Source organism: Chamaea fasciata, unplaced genomic scaffold (assembly GCF_029207755.1).
Source record: "Chamaea fasciata isolate MVZ Bird 193981 ecotype frontalis unplaced genomic scaffold, bChaFas1.0.hap1 SCAF_8, whole genome shotgun sequence".
NCBI classification, from domain to species: domain Eukaryota; kingdom Metazoa; phylum Chordata; class Aves; order Passeriformes; family Sylviidae; genus Chamaea; species Chamaea fasciata.
This window is the reverse complement of record NW_027094093.1, coordinates 33449472-33468439: the sequence shown is the minus strand read 5'-3', so window position 1 is coordinate 33468439 and position 18968 is coordinate 33449472. Positions and strand designations below refer to the sequence as shown.

General features: G+C 47.3%; 1 protein-coding gene across 4 annotated transcripts; it reads right to left on the bottom strand.

The window, feature by feature from the left end:
- Positions 1 to 3692: 3692 nt before the first annotated feature.
- LOC136293528 (carnosine N-methyltransferase 2) lies at positions 3693 to 17597 on the bottom strand. Of its 4 annotated transcripts, none has more exons than XM_066190390.1 (9): positions 17502 to 17597; positions 15933 to 16110; positions 13810 to 13871; positions 12271 to 12409; positions 10626 to 10678; positions 7469 to 7576; positions 7231 to 7361; positions 6836 to 6929; positions 3693 to 5097 (listed from the first exon to the last, which is right to left on the bottom strand). In XM_066190390.1, the coding sequence occupies exons 2-9, from the start codon at positions 15956 to 15958 to the stop codon at positions 4742 to 4744; spliced, it is 969 nt and encodes a 322-aa protein (XP_066046487.1). In that variant the 5' UTR covers positions 15959 to 16110; positions 17502 to 17597; the 3' UTR covers positions 3693 to 4741. The 4 variants fall into 4 exon arrangements, with proteins under 4 accessions (XP_066046487.1, XP_066046488.1, XP_066046489.1 ...); XM_066190391.1 differs by lacking the exon at positions 17502 to 17597 and adding an exon at positions 16254 to 16306; XM_066190392.1 differs by lacking the exon at positions 13810 to 13871.
- Positions 17598 to 18968: the final 1371 nt, after the last annotated feature.

The following is an 18968-nucleotide window of genomic DNA, read 5'->3' as shown; positions in this document are numbered from 1 at the left end:
TGGTATTTTGGACATTATTGTTTTTATGTATAAAAACAAATCCTGGCACAAGGGGGTAAGTTTGAGTGAATAATTTTTAGTCTTAAGTTTGTTCATGGGTGAGTTTTTTGATTCTCCGGTGTTAATTCTGCCTTGTGTTGCATCATAGGAGTCACAAGGATTTCTTTGTATCCCAGAGTGGATAATTAATACATAGAACTGGAGAATGACCTATAGTTGATAATAAACAATGGAGAGAGTTTATGAGTTAAATTTATTTAAACTGTCAAACTTTTTTTCTGAATTTCCTCAAATAACGTCTTTCTCCAAATAACAAGTGACATGATCTGCACAAGCATGACAAAACAAAGTCAGCATTTATCTACATGGAAATCTCCGTAAATCAGGATCTTGTGGACTCTTTGTTCAGCACTGAAAGTGTATTAGTCCTTCTTCCAGAAATAATAAAATTATTTCTCTTCTGGATGAGCATTTTTGATACTTTTTAAAATAAACCCGCTCTTAGTGAGGGAAGCACTGCAAAGTGTTTGCAAAAGCAAGGGGCTGGTTCTGTCAGAGGGAGGCGAATGGCAAAGTGCCCATGGAGTTAAATTCTAAAGAAAACAGCCACTGGAGCAATGAGCTGTAATCTTCCTTAATCCATAATATCAGCTGTTGACAGATACATACAGGGTGATTAATAGGATGCTAAAAAAAAGTTAACAAAGCAATAGGGACTTAGAGACCGCTCTGAAAATTTCCTTATCACATTTATAAATTCACCAGAGGTGCCATCATTACAATGTATGACAAAACATATGCTTCCTCTGGCAATTTGCTGGCAGGTCTAATCGAACATGTCATCAGAAGTGGGGAGTGGAAATGAAACTCCTGTTCTGCTCTTCCCTGTTCCTTCTCAGAGATGAGAAGAAAAGCCCCACTGGGATCTTGCCATCTCACATGTTCCACACACCCTCCTCAGGCACGAGATCTTTCCAGCTGGAGCTTCTACTCCAAACATTTATCTTGGAGGGATTTGTTTCTTTCTTTCTTTATTTGTTGTTAACAAGGAATTAAAGGAGAATGGGGGATGAACAACACATTCTCTGCCTAAGAGGACTTTCACCATTTAGCAAGATTTAAGTTTCTATTGATACTTCAGTAAGGGAGGGGAGTGACTAAAAGGAGCAATGCTCAATAATAAAGGTATTTTTTAGACTTGGATTAGATGTTTGCCCTCAGTCTGGAGGATATGAACTTGAAAAAAAAAATCAGTTTAAAAAGCAGGATGATAAACACCTTTCTAGAGTCATGTCCAGGAGGTTATTATTCCTACAAAGGCCTACAAAGGTGAGCACAATCCTGCATGCTTGATATAAGCCTGAACAGATTTCCAGGGGGAAATGGGGAGGGAAAAATATTCAGCCTCTTTATTTTACCCCTCCCATTTAGATTAAGCATAATCTTTTCAGTATATGCTCCAGTATTTTACTAAGCTCATTTTTTAATGAGATTATTCAGAAATCAGCTACTAGATTTTGCAGTTCCTATGCTACCTTCACTACCCTGATGATTTTCATGAGTAGGGAAGCCTTAGCACTTCAAAGGCAAACCACTCAGCCCCCAAGACTGTGTAGAGGCCCAGTAAAACTAAAATTATCCCTCCTTGGCATTGCAAAGGGTTGTTCCCTGCAGCTCCTTCTTAGGGGACTGTAACACAATCAGAGCTATGCACTGCAACGGGCATATTATAAACTGGAAGTAAGGGAAAAATCTGCAACTGCTCTATGTGGAACTGTACAGTTTGGGCTTTGCAGGCATTGATTCTACTGCAGAGAACACAGGGCAGCTTACTGCATGGCTATCCACAAAAGCATTCTCTGTGGACTGGAACAAACTCGTGCTGATGGAGCATCACAGTTCCCTCTGGGAGACATGGACTGGCTCCTAACTAACTGGGAACTGCCATGAAACTCACAGTGGAGTAGGACTCCTCCTGCACTGAGTTCAGCAGGGTTGATTGGGCTCAAAGCTAAGGCTGGAGCAGCTTCTCACTCCTGCCATCCCCTTCCTGGTGTTTCCCTCCCCGGGATCTTTCACTCCTGGGTCCCTTCCTGGTGTTTCCCTCCCTGGGAGCTGTCACTCCTGGGTCCCTGTCCACAGACCTGAGCTCCAGTGGCAGCCGAGCTGAGTGAGAGGAAACAAAACCAACCCAAAGGCAGATTTTGTGCATCCCCTGTGGCAGCTGTGCTGTGCCGTTGTGACTGTTTTAAAAACCAAAGCCCAGAATTGGAGTCAGAGCCCATGACTGCAGCAGAAAACAGTGTGGTCCCCAACTGCTGGGATCTGGATGCAATGAGCCAGCAAAGGAAGCTGAACACATTTGTCTGCCTGACTTTGGTTCTGCTGCTTCAGCTCAGCATTTCCAGTGTTTTGGGAGGTGGATTTATTCTGCTGGCTGCTGCAGCCCTCTCGTGGCCACACTCTGGTGCTGGGGAAGCACAGGCTGAAATTCTGCATGGGAGGAGAGCGTCTTTTAGAAAGCAAAACAAATAGTTATTAAACAGCATGTTCACCAAAGAATAAATGTATCAACAGATGGGACACTTAGGATGCTATTTATTCCATGTGTACAAGCAGAGTTGTTGATAAACTACTTGCTTTTGAAGAATCAAAGGAAAAATCACACAAGGCATTGATCAGCCGTGTTTTTAATGGGGTGCCCTGTTTAATCTCCTCAGCCTGTCACTGAACAGTCTGCTTTGAAGTGCTCCCTTTTTTTGAGCCTTTGTGCATTGATTTACAATGGTGTGGGTAAATTTTGTGCTCACAGAAGGGTCTTGCTGAGTATGTGCTTACTGGAAATGTGTCTGTCTGCACAGGAAACTCCAAAGAGGGCTGGAAAACCTCTTGGGCTGGGGAAGATCTGGGCAAACCCAGTATTGTGCCAAATTTCTGCAAAGACTAACAGGGAGATTCTTCTTCGAAGTTGAGAAGCGAGCCTGGTTTGTGGTACCTTTTGTTTTTCCTCTTAATCTACCAGGTAGAGACAGAGAGATCACTGCTGATTGGAAATAAACCATGGGAATTCATAGTGGAAGAACACTGATGGGAGCAGTGCTGAGAGCCTGTCCAACAGCCCAGCTGTTCACTCCCTGCCCAGTGCTGGGAGCCAGCACCAGCAAAGGAGATGCCTATGGAATCAACAATGGGATGAATCAAAGGGAAAAGCTTGTGCACAGGTGTGGGGTACTCTGCAGGAGCTTGTCCAGTATTGACTGATGTTTCTGGAACTGACAACAGTAGTACTTGCAGGCCAGGGTGTCTCAGTCCTGCCAGGGACTTGATACTGTGCTACTGTTTTCCCATTGTTGTGCTCATTTTTCCTGTTACAAAAATGGCTGCATTTCAGAAAGATATGATAAAACCCAAACCTAAAAAAGTACCCAAAAACCCCAAAGGACAGAGTGGAGACACAGTGACTCCATAGGCTCATTACCTTTTCAGGGTGATGCTGCCCCTGGCAGTAACTGCATTCAGGTGGGTGGGGTGGGATGTTTTAGAAGGATCAGCAGGACTCTGGGTGACAATGACATGGAATGTCTTGCAACCCAGTGTGACGACCCATGTGTTCATGGTGCTGGAAGAAGCCGTTTGATCCATACCACACATCACCCTGAGCCCCTCCAGGTGCACACAGGTGTGTCCTACCCAGCTTAAGCATGGACAAATCAGACATAGAGGTGACTTCTGTGCCTGCAGGTGTTTCCCACCTGAGCTGCTGTTTTCCCCCCTCGGAGGCTGCTGACACTGCAGGCAGCTTTCCCCATGTGCTCAGCCCAAGGTCTGCACAGCACCACGGTGCCGAAAGCAGAACCAAACCTCATCCTGTGTGGCATCTCCCTTTAGAGCTGGCTGCCCTGGCAGCCCCTCCTTCAGCCCTCTGAACAACTCAGGGCCCTGGAGAAATAGTCTTAACTTACCTATATTAAGGTTTTAACCACATTTTAGTGCCGTTGGTGCTGTTTTGCTGTGCTGCAGTGATGCTGCTCCAAGAGAGCCAAGCTGCCTCCCAGGGCTGCAGCACAAGGACAAGCTGCAGCTCTCTGCCAGCTCTTCCACATCCTCAGGCCCATCTTTCTCACTTACAAGAAACCATTAATGCTTCCATAAAATGGTACTTTGCATATTTTTTGGTTTTGACTCAATGACCTCTTTGCTCTTCATCTTCTATAACCTCACATGTGCAGAACCAGATGTGACCTTTTTTTTGTTGTTTTAAGATTGCTTTTATTTTATATGGAGACAAACAGTAGTAAGAAAGTAACAAAATTAATGTCTGCCTGAAAGAGCACAGGGCAAGTATCATCCTGGGCTCCAAAAGATTCTCCAAACAAAAAGGCTGATAAATTTTTAAGACATGTCTATATTGTGAGACGCTGAGAGACTTGGGGCAGTAAATGCCTACGCTGATAAAACCACGTGAAATAGCCTAGAGCAGTAGCAGAGCAACTTACAGCTCAGGCCTGGGTGCAGTGACATTACCTGGGTGCAAAGCAGCAGGGACATCTTGCTGGTTTTGTCCTGGCACACATGGAAGCAGTGGGTCTGTACACGGCCAGCACAGGGGCTGCCACCTCCTCGCAGCTGCCAAGGTGCTGCAGACTCGTCTGTGGGTGTGTAAACACGCTGGCTACACAGAAAAGTGGAGGTCCCAGTGAAAGCACGGCGTTAAAAAACGAGTCCGGGCAGGCTGCGGGCTCTAGGACTCCACGACGATCATGCTGAGGTTGTTGCTGAAGATGATCCTGCCGTCCCTGGTGCTGCTGCACTCGGGCTGGCACAGAGCCTCCTGCAGCCGCCGCCGCAGCGCCGGCGGGGCCGTGCCCAGGAAGTTTTTTGTCCCCGTCAGGAAATCCATCATGCGGCCGCCCACAGCGTCCCCCTCGACGAAGCACTCGGTGATGTCCCAGCCCGACGGGAACTCGTACACGCGGTGCTCCACCCCGAGCCGCCGCAGCACCTCCGTGATGCCGCCGCAGGTGATGTAGTGGCCGCTGTCGGTGGCGGGCAGGCAGTCCCTGTAATTCTTCCACAGGCTGGCCCAGCCGCTGCTGTCTGCCGGGACACCGGGGAAGGTTACTTTGGCAAAGCCAAGGCAGTCAAACACCGGCTAATCTACTGTGAAAAGAGCCGGGAAAGCTCCTTCTCTGCCGGGCCAGCCCTCGACAGGGGCAGAGCTTCCCCTTACACGAGTCTGTTTAGAAATATCTGCGCCTCATGAAACCCTGGTTCCCCTCAGCCCTCCCTCCAAAACTGTCCTGGGTAAAGGAAACTCCGAGGAGATGTCTCCAGCACTGAATTTGCCCAGAAGGAAGGGTACACACAGAGGTGAGACACTAATTTTAAAGAATTAAGGGTTTTAGCAAAGTTAAGATTGTAGTTGAAGACAGGCTTTGCTTGAATTAATTGCTCTGCTAAAAATAAATAGCAGCTAATAGTTGAAAGAAACCGGATCTGGCATAGTTATCCCGGATCTAAATAACTAATTGCTTGTCGTTCTTATGTTTGTTTGGCTGTGTTTATAATGAGAAACAGAGAAACTGATAAAGTAGATCTGAAGGAACAAAGACAATGGTAAATTTCCTAACATCCAGAAACTCACTGAACAGTCACAAAGCCAGGAAGCTGGAGTTCCAGCCATAGCTTGTCTTGTTATCCATTGAAAAGATTGAAAGTTTAGAACAAGACTCATTTTCCTTCCTCCTTTTATGACCCCTCCCCATAAAAGAGACCACCGACCCATTTCAAGGAACAAACTATGCACGCTTAATAGCTTTTAGCTAATTGCCATACAATGCAGAGAATGGGAAGTGTCAGGGTTATGAATATGTATTTGCATTTTGGGTATTCAACACTTTTGTAAATAAATAGACTCTGTATACACTTGTAATCTTGCAGGGCCTATTAGAGAGTGATCCCATGCACCTGCCTGGCATTGCACTGAACACATACTTTCTAACTCTAAACTGTTAGAGAGTTTTTTGTCCATCACAGTTGGGTATTGATATTAGATCAATATCCAATATCAATATCCATATTTTTATAAGTCAGAGGGACCAATGTGCTGAGCCTGAACATCCGTGCTGCCTCCTAACTATGCCTTGGCCAAAACAGTCCAGATGTTTTCACATATCAAACCTCATTTATGAGTGCTCAGTGGACAATACATACCTCAAATAGCAGCCCCAAACAGCAAGAGAAACAGCCGACAGGCAATGTGAGAGGCAGTTTAAATGGGGAACATGGGAATTTGTGCCTTATCCACCACACTCTGAGCTGGGGATTCATGAATGGCACAAGGGATGAAACACTATTCTTTCAAGAAGGGCCATCGTGTTGTGCCTCTTTTTTCCTGTCCTGCCATAAAGCCTGCAGCTCTTGGCAGCATCTCTTGTCCTTCTGGGGTCTGTGTCATTGCTGTACAAAGATAAGAGCTCTAAGGATGAGTCCACCCAGAGTTGAGGTTGTGTTTTTACAGTGCTGATTTCACCAAGAGGAAGGATTGACCCTCATTCATGGAGATACACACTTCTGTCTGCTACATGGATTCCATAAGCAGGGAAGCAAGAGCACAAAGGCTGTGCCTAAGTGGCCCCATCAGACACTGGGGCCCAAGGCTAAGCCCAAGATTGCATTCTCCATATGAAATCCAGCTTTTTTTTTTTAGTTATTTACTGCAGAATAAACACCACTGACATCCCCAGATAAATATTTGTGGCTCTCAAACTTCAAAGCTCTTCAAAACTCCAGCAATGGAGCAAAAAAAAAAAAAAAACAACAAAGGCTCCCTTACCTGATAAAATGATGATCAGGAGTTTACCGTGATGGTCGAGGCAGCTGTGGAAAAACTTGATAGTATTGGGAATATCCTCCACACGATACAGCATCTAGAGCAGACAGTGACACACGGCCATTATTCCTCCTCCGCAGTGCAATGACCCCCCAAAGGCTTAAACCCTTTCTTTAGAGGTGTTTTAAATTCTGTTCCAGATGCTTCCCAGCCTTTCCTGATTCCACATGCCCATTTAGGGACACCTCACAGCACTGAGCATTGCCAGCTTTGGTGTTTGTAGAGCTTCTGCAGAATTGCTGTGGGAGAGCTGTGCTCAGCTCTGGTCCTAAAATCAAGCGTACAGCAGAACTGAAGTGGGTAATTAAATCCAATAGTCCTGTGTTAATGTCCATTACCTGGATCATATGGATGAAGTCAAATTTCTTATGTGTGCCTTTCTCCTTCACCTGTTGTTCATATTCCAAGGAAGTGAGCTGGTGCCAAATGAAAGAAACATTCTGCAGGTCTGGAGCTTGATTCACCAGCTCTGTTTCAAAAAGTAGAAGAAAACCATGAGTTTCATAAAATAGCAGAAAAAGTCATCATTCAAATGGATGGTCCTTGCTCTAACCCAGGCAGCAGGTGTAGCCTTACCTTTGTAAGCTGCCACGTGCTGTGGGTTGGGCTCCACAATCTCATTGTCAATAGAGACCCCTGGGTGCACAGCCTGCAGTATCCTGATCATTTTCAAATCCTGCTCACCTATTCAATAAACACAAATTCACTACTTTAGAAAGCAGGTAAATGCGATGGAAGGGTGCCAGTGCCACCACTCCTGCCAGGGAATCCCCCAGCAGAAGTGAGGCAGGTTCTGCTTTGTGGCTCCTGCAGTGGCATAACCTGGTGATGCTCTTACCATGGTATTGTACTGCTCAAGCCAATACAGAGGCACGGAGGAGCCTGAGGACAAGGCAGAGACAAGCAGCAGCACAGAAACCTGCTAATGGCAATACCCTGGCTGGTGGGACAGACAGGTCAACAATCACAGCTCACTGTTTACAAAAATAACCGTGAAACGTTAGTTTTCAACAAGCCCACAAAGTTTTACTGGGTGCAGGGAGGTGGCTGACACAGCTGTGAAACCTCAGCATGTGTGGGGTGGCTTTGGGGCTGTCACAGGGACACAGCTGGCTGTGACAGCCCCAAGACCTGGGAAACTGCATCACAAGAGAAAAGACCCCCTGGCATGCAGTATCCTGGATCCTCCCTCTTTGGGGATTGTCCACATGGTCTCAGCCCAGGGCATCAAATAACTGATGGTTATCTTGGAAACACAGGTAGAGACTCCTATATTTGTGTGAAAGTGCCCTGCAGATTTAGCTGTTGGTGCTCCTGTGGGGCTGTGTAAGCTCTGGAGGAGCAAGCAGCAGTCTGTCCTCCTGTTCTAGGAAATTTCCAGCCTCTTCTGAGGTGATACAGGTCATGCTGCTTATTTCCCAGGAATGCCATGTATGATATGCCAAGCGTATGAGTCCCCCTGGTTCACTTGAAACTGTGTAAATAAACAGCAGATGCGACCACCTTGATGGGACCTCTGCAAGAATCCTGCCTGTAGCTGATGGTGGGGCCTAAAAATAGTCCTGGCCTGGCAAATGTCACACAGAGAGGCCTTGATAGGAGATCCTGCATCCTCCCTGCTCTCTCAGCTGATGCACCAGCCACGGGAAGAGCCGTCATCTTTGGCAGGTGCTGCAGCACGTAGAATTCAAGGAGGGAAATATCAGCCATGCCAGCACTACAGGGACATCTGAGGAAGGACGAGTGTTTTGAAATTAGAGAGAAAACACCCCAGGCCCGTGAGAAATGCAGTGGAGGTGGGGCAGGGCCAGCCAAAGGCTCAAGGGAAGAGGCTGTGGCTGCATCCATTGAAGGTGGGTGCAGGGACCAATATTGCTGACAGGAAGGAAGATCCCAAGAGCAGCAGCTGAATCATTTGTGACAGTCCTAGATGCCAGCTTGTAAGTGCCTGGTTTGGGGAGCACCAGCTCTCAGAGCTGCCTGCAGGCTTGGGGCAGGGCCAGAGGCAGAGCATCACTGCCCCATGCCCTGGAGCCACTGATGGAGGCAAATGGGTCTATCAACAGCAGGTGGATTTCTTAAAAGCTGCTTAGGTTTGGGGTCTTTTCACTCCAGCTCTGTAAAATTCCTTAATGCAGTGTTTGCAAGAGCAGGTGATAACATCTTCAGCCAGGATGTCTGTATAAACAAGCAGTAAAATAAAGCACTCCAGGGCAGGAACTTCTCTGCTGCAACTTGCCCTGCCAGCAACAACCCTTCAGCACTGACCACAGCAAGGCTGGGACAGGACTGGAACCTCTCTGCAACTGGAAAGTTCCAGCTCAGGGCTAAACCAGCCATGAGAAAATGGGGGGTGAGTGAGAAAACGTGATTTGGACCACAACAGAGGCTTTCAGGATGTGGAGTCAGCCACTAATCCCCATTAATATTTTCATCAACTAAACTAATTCTGGGGGCTCTGTGAAACCAGAGTCCACCTCTGAAAAGGTCAGGGATCAGATATAACCTTTTATTCAGTGCCATCCCAGCTCACTCCCTGCCCAGCCCCAGCAGCTCAGCTCTTCCAGCCGTGGGGGGTGTAGGTCTGGACCCCTGTCCTGGCGTCTGTGAGGGGCACTCACCCAGGAAACTCAGGAAATTTTAAAGGGTTTATTTTTCCATTTAAACCTCCTCTGAAGAGGACATAAGGAAAATTAAGGACGATGCTAATAGTTCATTTCCCCCTTGCGTTTTTGTGGAGTCAGAATTTCTGTTTTATATTACTTAATGAAAATAGAGGGTAATTGAGAACTGAATCATTTCTTCCTGCTTGGTTTCTCATATGCTCCAACATATTCCCAGTTGGGGAAAACAATCAAATGCTAATTTTCTCTTACTCAGGAAAACAAAACAAAAAAAAAGTGAGAAAAATGCTTTAATTTGAAAGTATTAGCACTTAAAATTCAGCTGAAAATACTTTTCAAAGCAGAAGTAAACTCTGACAAATCAAACCACAGCTTCTTTTCTCTACTCTTTATTTTCTCCCAGTTTCCCTAGGAGCAAAGTTGGCTGTTTCACCGGGTTTTTTTTTGTTTTGTTGTTTTGGCTTTTTTTAAACACAAATGCATTTAGAAGAACTTTAAAGCTATTTTTCCAAAGGATAGGTTTCCCCCTGGGGAAAAATATTATTTGCAGATAAACCCTACTTATCACTGGGTAAAAACACAGCAGTAACAAATAAATATGTCTTGAAAAAGCTGATGCATGCTAATGGTTGTGGCCAGGAGGTTTTGCACTACTGAGAGCAGGGCATTGCCCAGCCTTGGCCTCTGAGATCCCTAAAAGCAAAGCAAAAGGAGACATCCTTTTAGGGGGGATCGTCTAAGGGAGGATTTTGGGTGGAAAAAACCTCTCCAATGTTTTTAATTCTCTCCAACAAGGTTTGAAGATGCTCTTGTACCTAACCAGAAGGAGGAGTCCTGGCTTTGAGGCAAATAAAGTCAGGTGAGAGTCACCAAGAGGCAGAAACTAAGCTAAAATCACACAATTCTCAGTGTCCAGAAAGACCCAAGCAGCAGTGTTTCAGAAGGGAGATGGAAGGAAGGGAAGGAGCACTCCTCTTCTCCCAACTCCACTCTTCCTTCTGCCCTTCTGTGCTTCAATGGGAAATGCTGTCATTAATGTCTGAGTAATCCTCATTGCTCAAATTTTCAGTATCTCCTCCTGCTCCCCCGTGCCCCATCCCCACACTCACCTGTGCCACTCCCAACTCCCAGAACGCTGATGGTCGATTTTCCAGGGCCGAGACTGGAAGGATAAATTCACATTACTTAACCACACTGTATCACACAACTTCATGTTTTCATTCTTATAGCTTGGATGACACATCAGCCTGGAAATTTTCATGTTCTGCACATGAATTGGGACAGAAATTTGATCATCCCTTTTGAGCCTGGTCATAACCAGCATGGCAGGAGCCTGCCCAGACCAGCCAGCTCATATTTCAAAGTACAGTAGGCACCACAGTGTAGAGTTTCTCACCCTTTGCCCAGGAGATTTCTTCAGGCTGGCACTGGGCAAAAAAGCCTCTGGGAACCCCAGGGCAACGGGGCTGTACCTGACTGGGATGGCACTGCTGGGGAAGCAGGGACAAGGTGAGCTGGGGAAAACCTCAGCACCCTCAGGAGGGAATATTGGATATAAATATCCAGAAAAAGCAAAACCATTAGGCTATCCACTGGAAGTCATCTCTTATCAACGTAAACCTTGCATTGAAATTGGGAGGAGGGTCTGAATCTTCAGTACTTTTTTACCTTTTAAAAATTGCTTATTCAAAGACTCCAGTCACGTGCTTCCCAGCAGAATATTTAATCACAGCCATGCTCTGGCATGATTTATGGCCTTACTCTGCTCTCAGGAACAGACTGTGCTGAGGGATTGAGTTTCCCAAACACACTCAGGAGGCACCACAGTGATGATTCCGCAGGAGTGGGATGAGTAGCAAGTCCTGAAGGGTGTGAGGAAGTCCAGAAGCCTTAGCCCTAATGAGGGTCAAGACCTCAATAGAAAGCCACAATGTTTTCCATTATTTAAATTCACAATTAAAATTTCTTAATGTAATCTTTAATGATTATTATTTTATTGCTTATGTATATATGTATATATGATCTGTAGAATAAGAATTTGCCTGCCTAAACCTTTTTTTCTCAATGGAGAAAAATACAGTTCCTGTAACATCCAAAAATTACCCAGACTTGAAAGGACTTTCTTGTGCTTTGGATCTTGGCTGTTCTGAAGCTGTCTGCAGTTATCCAGCCTTAAGATATTACATCAATACTTTACAAAACTTTATCATTTGGTACTTAAGCAAAGCAAATCGACTTAGGATAGAAATAAGGAGGTCTTAGGGGATTGGGAAAACCACGAATTAGCGACTAGGAGAGAATTAGAGATGTGTTTCTGTTTAGATGGATGTGATGAAGTCCCAAAAGCAGGGAGAGAGCACAAGAGAACTTCCTTTCAGGGGAAAAAAAAAAAAAAAAAAACAACAAAAAAAACACAAGAAAAAACCCACCAAAAAAACCCAAAAAAACCCCCAAAAAACCAAAAACCCACAACTTCCCAACTTTAATCCTTGGAAAATCAGCTAATGAAAAGAGACAGACATGAGAATGAGGTCTTGAGTCTTTCCCTACCATAAGCTGAGAGGCAGTGCAGTGTATTATTTGAAACAGCATGTACTCTGGAGTGCTTAAACAGAATATCCTAAAAGCCACTATTAGGGGACTTAAAACTGAAAAGCATTTAAAGTTCATTCCTGCCCCCCAAAATCCTTAAATGTTGTTGCTGACTCCTAGGATAAGAGATGGCTTTCCCACCTTGGGGGAAGTGCTCCTTACCCAGCCACGATGTTGGGCATTTGTTCCTTGTTGAACTCATCCATGCACTGGTGCTCTGTTGAGTGATCCAAGAATGTCTTAAAGGCCTCCACATACTCCTCAGCCGTGAGGCTTCTCATGGAAGGGATCATGTAGAGCTCTTGGGAAACAAATATGGATTGCATGTTAGAGGCTTTGAGGGATTTGAAGGGTCAAAGCACTTACCTCATGGGAGAAACCCAACCTAACCCAACAGGAGCCAAAAGTCTGGGAAAACGATGCAGAGGATGCACTTTGTTGTTCACACTCAGGGTTCAAAAATTATTCTTGGGTACCCCTCAACATCAGCATGTTTGCAAAGTGACCCATCATTACAGGACAGCCTGAGGAAAATGTCTCCAAAATATTTAGCCAGATGTGGGACACTGTTTGCAAGAAGGGATGGAACTGGAGGGGTTTTCTGGAAGACTAAACAAAAGGTGAAGGGAGTCACCCAGTGGGTCCAAAGCTGTGGGCCATCACTCGTGCCCGTGCTGGACAGTGTGACTGAGATGGGCAGCTCTTGGCACCCTGCCCAGGAGGGGTGATGCAACACAAACATTGCCACCTGCAGCTGAAGCAAAAATATCCAGCCCTGTGCATCTCATTTGTGAAACGGGCTGCCAGGGAGGTGAATTCCCTGCTGGGACCTGCAGCTCATGGCCAGGAGGGCAACTGATGGCACAGCATTTCACCTGAAGGGGTTCATGTTCAAATGCGGGTGACTGACACCCAGATCTCTCCCTCTGAGCCAAAACCCAGGAATACCCAAGGGGTTCCAAGCAATTACTGCAAAGTCTCCCTTTCCTGCTGTCCCATCCTAAAGACAGAGCTGTTGTCAGGGCACAGGCTCTGGCCAGCTGCCCAGGGCTGAGGAGCAGTGGCTGGACTAAGACTTGAGCTCAAGAGAAGATGCTCTGCAGTGCTGGGTGTGTGTCAGACAATGGGCTGCAGTAGGAAGGCATGCATACTGCAGCCTCCACCTGCGAGATCAATGCTCAATGAAAAGGCATCATTCAGTGGGGAAAAAAATCCTCTTAAATGAAATGAGAATGAGGGACAGGACTCTGCAGAACATCTTCATCCTCATTTTTGCCTTTCAAGGAGTTGCATTTTAACCACCTGCTTTTCGTCACCAATAAAAAGAGAAACATCTATGTCTCATCCAGGACACTACCATTTCAAACTGAATGTCTCTGCTGTTTCCAAAACCACATGTCCTTGGCAGCTGTATTCCTGGTGCACCCCTATTGCAGGTAAAGGCGTCAATGTGTATCTTCAACATATGTATCCTCAACACATGAACCCAACAATGTTCTATCCTTTGAACTTCACCCTAACCTAAACCTTGAGTCACCTGAATTGCAGTCAGTTTACCATCCTGCTGCTTTGTCGTTTTCTTTTTTTTTTTTTTTCCCAACATTCTCCAACTCCCAAAGAATGAAAACATGTTTGTAGTGATAGCAATCTGAGTGGGCATTTTACTTTAATCTCTTTTTTTCCTTTTTTTCTCCCAAATACCTGAATTATCATGTGGAGTTGTCAGAATCTCTGCTTCAAAGTTCATGCTGGGGAAACTATTCCTGTAAGGAAAGTATAGCACTTCAGTTATTTGAAAAACCTGTATGCTTTTTTGAAGCTGCACTGAAAATGCAGAACAAAGGGAAGGTGCTCCAGGACAAACTTTCCTCTCCTGATAATCCATAATTTATTTTGTACTTTTTTACTAGAGAAAGCCAAAACTTCTTTGTAGCTGATCATAGTCATAGAATCCTTGAATCCTAAAGTCAATAGAAGAGTTTGGATTGGAAGGGACCTCAAAACTCATCTCATTCCAGCCCCTGCCATGGGCAGGGACACCTTCCACTACCCCAGGTTGCTCCAAGCCCTGTCCAAGCTGGCCTTGGACACTTCCAGGGACAGGGCATCTACAACTGGCCACTGCTCCAGTGTTTGTCTGAGATGTGTTGTGGAAATTTTCATACCCCTGTGGAACCATCAACCAGTCAATGCAGCTGAAGACACCAGACTGATATTTTCCTTTCTTAATTTTCCTTTGACAACATGCCTCATGCATTAAACAGGGGTGAGGTGCCACTGGCAAAAGGAAGGGATGAATTTAAACCAGAGCAAGGACCTCACTTCTGCAAAGACAGGCTTGGGGTGAGGCTGTCTGTGCAAAGGGAAGAGTCACCTCCTGTGTAACCACATTTCAGTATCCAGATGCACAGCAAGTCTTAGGGGTGCTATCCCTATCATGTGTTGTATGTGATATAATGTGTTCAGACACACCAAGGCTTTGCTGTTAGAAAATGCCTCAAGGATAAGCAGTCTGAGATAGTCTGAGCAGACCCCAGGCTAATAGTCTCCTCTGCCAAGGGAAAAAATTCCAAGTGAAGAAAAAAACAAGGCAGGAGGTGGAGAAATAAAGAAGGGAGTCATGTATGGGGCTTTGAGATGCAAGTATGCAATGGCTGTGCTGGCCATGTGGCAAGGAAGTGGCAAATAATCCACTGCTTCTGTCAATGAAGGCAAGAAAAGACTGAGATGTCCCAGAAGTCTCAGAGACACTGGGGCACTTCCAGAGTCCTGCAAAGGCAGCTGATTTCATCTGAGTTCAGTGCCAAAGTCGTGTAACTCATGTCCATGGGGTATGTCAAAGGTCTCTTCTCTCACCTTGACCTTACCCCTCCTCAGGAAAGACCTCTCAGAAATTCATCGGGAAGGAGCCAGAACTCAGCCCACCTCCATAATCTCCAGCTTGGCTGCAGGCCAGTCCCTCCAATTTCCACTCAATCCTCTGACCTCTTCCACCTCTGCCCATCAAAACAGAGGGCTGTTCTGTCCCCTCAGCTGGGGGAGCCCAGCAAGATGTTTTTCAGAGTAAATCTCCCACTAAAATGCCGAAGGGTAGCGTGGCATTTCCTGTGCAGGGAGGAACAGCTTTGGACACAAGCTCCATTTCTGACAGGTCAAGTGTTTCCAGCCATGCCAGGAGACCTGGACAGACTTCAGCACAAGCATTCACCAGCACAGACGATGCCAAGATCTTTCCACTGACATTTTTGCTATTTCTCCCCAGGCAGGGGTTAGATTCTGAGACGGATTAACATTTGTTGCTGGGAAGGTGAAACAAGAACAAACTGTAAAATCTGGCTAAAATCCTGACCAGATCCTAAAATTTGCACATAACATTTTGGGCTGGTCCTGCCCACCCCAGCACCCCAATACCCAACAGCAGGACCAAGGCAGGGCCTGCCAGGGAGCAGGATGCCCATGGGCAGCTGGTACTGCCACAGCTCCCAGCTAAGACCGAGCTTGCAAGGTTAAACCTCCTCCCTCCATGAACTGAGGGCATTATGGACAGCAGGTGCAGGGAAGTCACATTATTACTTTAGGTGATGCAGCCTCTTTAAGTTGAAAAAGTTTTCTCTAGGAACACAAATTGCAAGAATAAATTCATAACACATAAACTTCATTATTCCTAAACTTAGGCTGTGGGGGGGCTAAAGATCTCCCCCTTAGCCCCCATCCTTCCCAGAGATCGGGCACATCTGCTGCTCCTCCCACCACCCACAGCCCCATCTGCGACATTGGCGGCAGGTGGGGAAACACCATCCCACTCCCTGCCAAAACCCACCTACCTCTTCACCTCCGGAGCCGGCTCCATGGCGGGGGGATGCTGTGCAGGGACGCGGGGCCGATGATCCTGGCGGGTCCCTTCCCGCTCAGAATTCCGTGCCCCGGGCGGGGGCTGGGGCTCAGCCCGTGCCCTGGGTCAGCATGTCCGGCCCCGCACGGCCCCGGGCGGCTCTGGCGGACCTGTGGGGACAGGCAGCGTCACTGGGGCAGGGACAGGGGGAAACCCGAGCCCCGCGGGGCAGGAGCGGGCGCGGGGCGGGCGGAGCGGGCTCCTGGTGGCTGCGGGGACAGGCACAGAAAGGGACACGGCGGGACTCCCGAACCTTCGGAGCCCGAGTGGCAGCGGCTGAGGGATGTGAGCCGGCGCCGGGCAGACCGGGGGCCCTTTCCGTCCGCTTTTTATTGTGCTGTGAGCTTTGTTCTCGCCTTCCTGCTCGCCGCCCTGGGCGGGAGGGAACGCTTTCCTGCATCCTTGCCGCGCTGCTGCCTGATGGATGGGGGATGCGCTGGGAGATCCCTGCGTTCCCCAGGGAGAAGAGGAGCTCGCTGGCTGCCCGGGGACCTGAGCAAGTGATTTTTCCGTCTGTACTCAGGGGGAAATGGGGCATAGGGGCAGAACCTCTACGATCACCGCAGCCCCTGGCAGCCTGGCACCCCGTGTCCTGCCCCACGGAAGGAACGGGGGGAGCGGGCAGTCAGGACGGGGGCAGCGAGCCCGGCCTGCTCCCACTCTGCTTGTTAAACCGCAGGGATTAGAAAGCGGGGAAACATTTTTGGGGACAGCTATCCAGGGCAGAGGTGGCTGGAGGTCCCCAGGAAAGGACAATGCAGCAGAAGGTGCAGTGGTCACCGTTCCAAATTCAGAAAACCCTGGGTGCTCCCTGCACTTGCCTTTGGATTTTTTCCCTACACACACCCACAGGACTGATGTTCTTTTTGCCCAAAATCTAATAACAGGAATGTGAACAAGAAAGGATTTAAAGACTTTATATTTCCAAGTGATGTCTGCAGGTGGAAAGAGCAGCATTAGGATCCTGAAGACAACAGGTAGAACAGATCGAGCAGATGACAGATAAAGCCTCCCCTCTTGCTGAGATCCCCAGAAAACTTCCTGCCCCTCACAGATCTCTGAGACCAGGGGCCTCAGGTGGACATGCTTCACCATCAAGTGACCTGCCTTGGTTTAAGATAGATTTAGCTTCCAGATTAAGTTATCCACCTCAAGGCAGGTCCACAGCAGCACCTTAACAACTGCATTGCTACTCTTCAACCAAATATTCAAAATATTCAAGGTGAGGAAAGACCAGAACCTCTTTGCTTTGGCTCCTGGTGCCGTGTGACCACCTGGGCAGCGATTTTACATCAGTTAATTCACTCCCTCAGCAGTCCCACCAGAGATGCCACCCCCCAGACACCCACAGTAGACGCACCTGGAGTGTCCCAGCCGAGCCCCAGGCAGCAGCCTGGTGTCCCCCAGCCACCTCTGCCTTGTCCCGGCTAAGCCACCCCTCAAACCCCCGCATGCCAAAGCCAGGCACGGACACCCCGCAGGTCCCGGCACGAAGCCATACCTCCCCGGAGCTGTCGAGAAATGTCCAGCAGGCAGGAGCTGCAAACCCTGGGGAACCTCCTTGTACATCCCCGGGGCGCTGCTCCCCCTCCCTGTGTCCCTGTGTCCCTGTGTCCCTGTGCCCCCCCGGCCGCAGAGCCCACGTAGGCACATGCCACCCTGAGCCGGCATTAGCCTGCAACAGCAGCCTTTGTTCCCGGGCCCCGGAACAACGGGACATTGTGGGCAGCTGCCCGGGGCTGGCTCGGGAGGATGTTCCCTCTGCCAGCCGTGTTCGGGGCTGTTCTGGCCAGCTCGTGACTAAATCCGCTCTGAACTCTGTTTTCCGCACCGGCTGGAAAAGCTGATTTTTTGGTCAGGGAGGGGATGGCTAAAGCCAGAGCTGGGCTGCAGGGAGAGGGGAACAAAGCGGCTGTTTTTCCTCCCACACTCTCCGGAGGTCAGTTTTGGGCTGAGCCTGCAGAAATAGGTCATTCACTTTCCCCAGGGCAGGTCTGTCTGAGGCCGGTATTGCCCATGGCCCCGAGCTCCCCTCAGTGCTCCATCTCCATCAGCCCACCACAAGCTTGGATGTGCATCTCCAGGCAGGAAAGCCTGGGTATGGACATCAAATTTCAATTAATTTACCTTCTAAATAGCAGTCAGCTTTTAGGCTGATGATTGTCAGGAAGGTCCTTGGCATTTTTAGAGTGTCTTTGGCAGAAGGTTTGGGACTAAATGGTTTTTAAGGTCCCTTCCAACCCAAACCAGTGTATGATTCCATGTTTACTACTTTGTTTTTTGAGACCTTTCCAAATCCACCCAGAACGTTTGATTAAAGCTCAGGTAATGTAACTCTGATTTTCTTGTGAGCAAAGGTCTTCTGTAGCAGTTTCCCGTTTTAATGAAAATGGTTTCTTCAGTTAGACATTTTCAGTTTTTTGGACTAATCTTCTCAAGTGCAGTAGTTTCTGTACTCTCCTAGGTGAAATATTTCATGCAAACATGTTATTCTCCATCAAGTAAATTCTGGTAGAGAGAAGGATAACCAGCGATTCTGTAGCACCCATTTTCCTGATAGTTAACAACAGGATTTCTCATTAATGGAAGAAATTCTGTTTTTCTTTAATCCTTTAATCCTGGGCAGCAGTAGATTTTGGAGTTTGAGCAATAGTATTTTTTTTTTAATATGTGTATATAGGCAATTTTCCAATGGGAAAAAGAACATAATTTCTGATAAATACTGAAAAAAAGGCACTGCAGAAGCAGAATCCATCCCTCCCTGGGGGCAGCAGCCCTCACTGCTGCTGGGCTCCAGACATGTTTCTGTTCAACCTCCCAAAAAACCTGAAGTGTATATATGTCTTGGAGACATTTTTCCTTTTTTTTTTTATCACAACCTTTCCTGCCTCTTTATCAAAGCCTGGAGCCTGGTACAGCTCTTCCAGACCTTTTGAAAGGACCGTTTTCAACCTGTTTGAGTAGAGGT